The 5,751-nt window shown below is 36.8% G+C and overlaps 1 protein-coding gene across 2 annotated transcripts; it reads right to left on the bottom strand.

Annotated features, from left to right (window-relative positions):
* Positions 1,339 to 4,729, bottom strand: LOC109840365 (probable serine/threonine-protein kinase PBL28). 2 transcript variants are annotated; one of them, XM_020408986.1, is made up of 8 exons: positions 4,297 to 4,729; positions 4,066 to 4,192; positions 3,773 to 3,957; positions 3,007 to 3,205; positions 2,747 to 2,922; positions 2,546 to 2,650; positions 1,804 to 1,926; positions 1,339 to 1,705 (listed from the first exon to the last, which is right to left on the bottom strand). In XM_020408986.1, the coding sequence occupies exons 2-8, from the start codon at positions 4,133 to 4,135 to the stop codon at positions 1,502 to 1,504; spliced, it is 1,062 nt and encodes a 353-aa protein (XP_020264575.1). In that variant the 5' UTR covers positions 4,136 to 4,192; positions 4,297 to 4,729; the 3' UTR covers positions 1,339 to 1,501. The 2 variants fall into 2 exon arrangements, with proteins under 2 accessions (XP_020264575.1, XP_020264576.1); XM_020408987.1 differs by having other exon boundaries at positions 2,747 to 2,910; positions 4,066 to 4,727.

Below are 5,751 nucleotides of genomic sequence, written 5' to 3'. Positions count from 1 at the left end.
ATCTCAACCATATTGTTAGATCACTTAAGGAATGCAATCGTCATTCACAGAAAAGAATTATAACTATATTTGTAATAGTATTATCTCAACCATCATTGTGATTAGATCAATTAGGAAAGCTATGTTCATTTACATGAAAAGAAATATATGTTATATGTTGTAATTTGTAATAGTATAGTATAGCAGCATAATAATATTAATAATAATACTAAGTAATATCATCACCCATCGTTATTTTGTGTATGGCCAAGGTTCTAAGAGCATCTCCAACAATGATCTTAGGTTTTCCCTATATTTGAGGAGCAAATCTCTCATCCTAGAAAATAGGGAGCCAAATAATGAGCAAGTGCTCCAACAATGCTCTCCAAATGGCTTCCTATATCATGTCCTAGACTAAATATAGGGAGTAGGAGGGGGAAAAAATTGCTCCAACAATGCTCCTTATGTTGAGACTAAATATAGAGAGTCATTTCTTGTCTTTGATTTGGAATACCAAATCACAAGCCCTATATTTAGTCTTCATTATAGGGAGCTTGTTGGAGCCAAAATTTCCCCTCATACTCCCTAAATTTACTCAAGGACATGAGATAGGGAGGCTCTTGGAGATGCTCTAACATCTTGAAAAGTAGTGGATCGAAATTCATGAATACCCTCTTTATCAAAACCATAAAAGTGAATTCGAAAACATGAACCACCTGGCAACGGTGAACCAATTAGGGGAAACTCTACCTGGTGGCGACTCATTGCATCACCTTTGTTGTTCACAAAACACCTCCTCCTCCTTGAAAGTGCTTTGGTTCACGCACAACAGCTTCTCCCAAAACCTCCTCTTTTTCCCTCACAAACCCCGGAAGAGAGCAACTATGGAGATGGAGAGAAATGACCCAAGACTCGGGTCAATTTCGTCCAATATGGGCTCAACCCAGACACACCCATATGGGCTTCAAAGTAACGTTAAAAAAAAAGCCTAACTTGTTTATTTTAGCAACACTAAGCCAACAGATTCCTACGAGGCTCATTCTGATAAAGGTCAATAATTGATCCCTGATGTTGTTTCATAGCTAGAAAAGTTACGGATGTCAGAGTTCTCTGCGCAATAAAATGATAATAGACTACAGTGACTCGTTTTTATTTTGGATTTTTCTTATATTCATTCGTCTACCGAATTATTTTCATTTTAAGAGTTGATAATGAGTTTAGAATTTCATTCTAGAATTATGGACTTTGGTTCACGTTGCTCCTGCGATTCGGTTTTGAGAACAGGAATCAAAATTATAGGCTAGTTTTACTGTCTGAGAATGGATGAATATGATAAAAATTACTGTCTGAGAATGGATGAATATGATAAAAATTACTTCAACTGGATGATGTTCGTCCAGCTCATTTAAACGAACTCAGTGTATTTTCATCGAAGAATAAATTAAATACATAGGTTCTCAATATTTTTCCATTAAAAAAAACTCCCTCCATTTCATCATCAATCATGTGGGTAGTTGAGTCACTAAGCGTTCATATTGATGTACAAAATGAGCTGCAGTTCCTTCACACATTCTGCCATTGATGGCCTCGAACTGCCCTCAATCCGAACACAACGCGATGCAAGGTTCGCAAACATGGTGATTGATTCCATGGTGTATGAACTCTTTGCCATTTCAGGGTCAATAACTTTCCGTAGCTTTTTCCTGTCGTTTAATATATTTCGAACCTAAAATTATCGACAGAGAACAGAAAAAAAAAAGTTCTGAGTTTCTACATTTTGGAGGAATTAGAGTAATCTGTATTAAAGTTGAACTGTTTGGATACCTGAAGTATAACATTTTGATCCGCAGGACCTTGGTTCAACTCCAAAGCATGACGGCCTGTTAACAGTTCTAGTAGGACTACTCCAAACGCGTAGACATCACTTTGTAGTGTGAGCTTCCCTGTCTGAATATTGAAAGAGGTAAGCTTTAGTAGTGCATTTTCAGTTGCTTCACAAATCCATTATGTTGTGATATGAGAAGAGGGAAAGAAGAGGGTACACCACTGTCTTCCAGAATTTTGCATAGATTTCATCAGATGCCTTTGTTTTCTTAGTAGAGCTCAAAGACAATATCATGTGCTCTGAAGGTTTAGAGAATTTAAAATTTCTTCTTGAAAATTTAGTTAACTTTCGAAGGGACTGTGGTTTTGTTGCGATTCCTCCAAAAAGTAAGTACTGTGTTTTTGCATTGTTTAGATTTTTATATGGTGGAAAGGTTCGATCATTCATAAATTTTCTAGGAAATCTTCATTGAAAGCTCTTAAATTTGCCAAGCAACAATGAAGCAAATAGTGGTTACAACCCGTGATAACTTTTCACATTTTTTGTGTAATTGTTGTCCATCAGCTATTAACTGATGATGGCTATTAACTGAAACTGATATATATGTCATCCCTCTCAGCTTTTAGCTTGCTCTCCTAAGAAGTTTCAAATTCATGTCAGGTTTCTTCTGGTCTTTTAAGTATTGGGTTACCCTTTAAACCATCAAAAAATAAAGCTATATAGCATAGGAAAGATACATACCAATGCATACTCAGGATCAAAGTAGCCAAAAGTACCTAACACTCTTGTGGTAGCATATATGTCCTCATCTTCTGGCATCAACTTAGCAAGACCGAAATCTGATATCTGAGAATGGAAAATGTTTCCAGGTTATAAAGATACATAAAGTAGATGCATTATCAGATTTCGACAGGAAAAGTTAGCTTCTTATCTACTGAATACCTTTGCTTCCAAGTGTTCACTCAAGAGAATATTGGTGGATTTGAAGTCTCTGTGTACTATAGGAATACCGATATCTGAACTGGAATGGAGATAAGCAAGTCCCCTTGCTGCCCCCATTGCCACTCTCAGTCTCAAAGGCCAGTCCATCTTCACATCACGAATACCTGTACGAAAAGCTTTAAGATTTCGTGATTATGGCAGAATGGAATTTGAACAGGCGGTTAAATCAAGAAAAAAAGAAAATACACAAACTTGCGAACCATTTAGAAGATCTTGTAGGTTTCCATTGCGCATAAATTCATAGACTAAGAATCTATTTTTCCCATCAGCGCAATAGCCAATCAGGGTGACGAGATTTGGATGGTCAAGTCTGCTCAAGATGTCTACTTCCACACGGAATTCACGCTCTCCATCAGCTTGCTTTGATGGTGGTAGCTCCATTTTCTTTACCGCGACAACCTTCAGATGATGCAAAAAGCTTTGAGATATTTACACCAGATACAATAGATAACCAACATGTAATTCACATCATTGATGTAAAAAAACATTTGATATATTATATAAGACATTTTCCCCCCAGCAAAAACCTGATATGTTGGATAACATTCTGATGTGTATTACCAAGTTTAGTATTAAAGGGCTTCTTGATATGAATTATCAAACACTCCTCTCTAGTGGAAGTTACACGTCAATTCTCCATGATATGTTACTGATCTCCTAGCAAAGGAAAGTTATCTTGCATAAAGTAGCCTTGCAAAAGAGAGCATTCCATCACTCAGAGTAGCTATTTTGTCAATGAAGAGACACTATCTTATATATGTGCACGCCAAAATGGCAAGCAACCCTCAACAACTCCTCTAGAACTGAAGGTTCCACTCTTGTTCCATAGAGAATTTGCACTCAATCTAAGCCAACAGATCGATCGCCCATGTATGAATGTTTCTGTGATGACTTATACATCGATTATGTCCGTTATTAAACAATCTAATCAACTACCAAATAGTTTCGAAGGCATTGCTTGCATACCTCTCCATTCTTTAGGGTCCCTTTATACACCCGGCCAAATCCTCCTTTTCCAACCAAATTCTCCTCATTAAATGAGCATGTTGCCTCCTCCATTTCCTTAAGGGTGAACACCAACGAACAATTGCGTCTTTTGGACTGAGTATTTTGATCTCTGAGCTGCCAAGACTCCATCGGCTTGTATATCCCTGAAAAAAATTACACATAACCAGAGATAAGTCCTTTTCACAAACTCAACGAAAAAAAAAAGAAGAAAATATCCAACATTAGAGACCAAAATCAGTAACATCTCATACAAGGATCAACAGTGTCATGTGACTTGCTTCTCCTCCTCTTGCTCCACACCGAAACGATATTGAAAGGCATGGCTGGTCTTCCTTTTAACTCCCTCAAGGAGATGCGAGCATTAAACTAACACGTACACTACACGGGGAATCAAAACATGGCGAAAGTTCAATATCATCAGTAGAACAGAATACCCACAGAAGGAAATGAAGGGGAGAGGTGAGAACAACTAAACAGCTCACCCGAGCCCAATTCAAGAAGAAACATTGAAATTTATGTAGCAGTTGAAGGAACACGGTCCGTGTTGCATTATAAGGTGAAACCTCTGAAAGAACATTTCTGGTACATAAGAGGTGTGTCACTATTGAAAGGGACAATTAATGAGAGAGGGGGAGTCTCTAATTTTTGGGAGTATGTATGAAGGGAAGTTAGAATTTGAGAGCACTCAACAACCCCATCATCCAACAACCCTATACTTCTCGAAGGAGCAAAGCAAAAAGGAAAGAGACGAGGGGAGCAAAAAGAGGATAATTGGAGAAGACAGAAGCTATAGAGCTTGGAGAATAAGAAAAGCAAACAGATCAGTGAGCAATATTGCATAATTAGTAGAATCATGCTCTTAGAGGAATTGGCTTGGTTGGAGGATGTAGGGAAGAGAAAACAGTTGAGAAGAAGCATTCAGTCGTTAGTATTATTTGCTTTGCTTTACTTTTAAAAGGAGTACTACATGAGCTAATTATTTTTTTTTCTCTCAATAAAATAACTGTAGCATAAGTATCCCGTACTGAGCAATCTGATCAAACTCATTCATACGACAACAACAATCATAATAAGGTCTAATACATCTGGAAAACCTTCTATTATATTGATTTTTCTTCAATTCAGTTGTTTTTTTTTGTCCCTTTTCTTTAAAGCTGTATCTTCAATAATTTATAACTATTTATATTTGGTTGATTGTTTCCATGATCCATTTTTAGTTAGATCTACTTCTTTAACTCTTGTTCTTTATAAACTAAATTTTGTCACCTACGTCGGGTCAAACAAGTTTTAGTATATTTTTCACTTATTCATTCTAGCACTTGATTTCTGTGAAAACGGCGAAGGAATTGAGAAAAACGTAAAACTTCATGGTTTTCAAGAATTGAGGATAATGAATGTCACCCGTCAGAATTATAAGAGGAGATTTTATCATTCTCTTATATATTCCTATTGTAGCACGTCTTCTCCTTTTTCACGTTTTTTCGTATCTATTTCTTTTGTATTTAGTTTTCTAGACATCTAGTGCCAACCACTAGGTGGGAAAAAAAAAGAAATTATATAAAGTACAGAAAGGATTAGAGAGACGTTGAGACGAAGCTTTCAAATTTTCAATCACTAGTTCGTACTTTGCTTTATTTTTCAGAAGGATACGTGGAAACAAATATTCCATTGGAATCCCGAGTTTGAAAAAGGACAAGTAGCCTCTGAGTCACCTGATTCTTTCTATTTCCTCGTCTCTTATCAATGATTTTTTCTGGCAATTATAATTACTCTATTTTTATGATTTATCCTTTCAAAAAATCTGATCATTTTGGGCTTGCTCTCAGGTCATGCAAATGGCAGGTAGTGTTGCTCGGTCTTGACGAAGTTCGTGTGGAGAAGAATTGGAAAAAGCAGATTTTTGGTCATAAGTCGACTCATGCACAGGCATAAGTCGA

Source organism: Asparagus officinalis, chromosome 5 (assembly GCF_001876935.1).
Source record: "Asparagus officinalis chromosome 5, Aspof.V1, whole genome shotgun sequence".
NCBI classification, from domain to species: domain Eukaryota; kingdom Viridiplantae; phylum Streptophyta; class Magnoliopsida; order Asparagales; family Asparagaceae; genus Asparagus; species Asparagus officinalis.
Note: the sequence above shows the minus strand (reverse complement) of the source record. Positions and strands in the feature narration are given on the sequence as shown.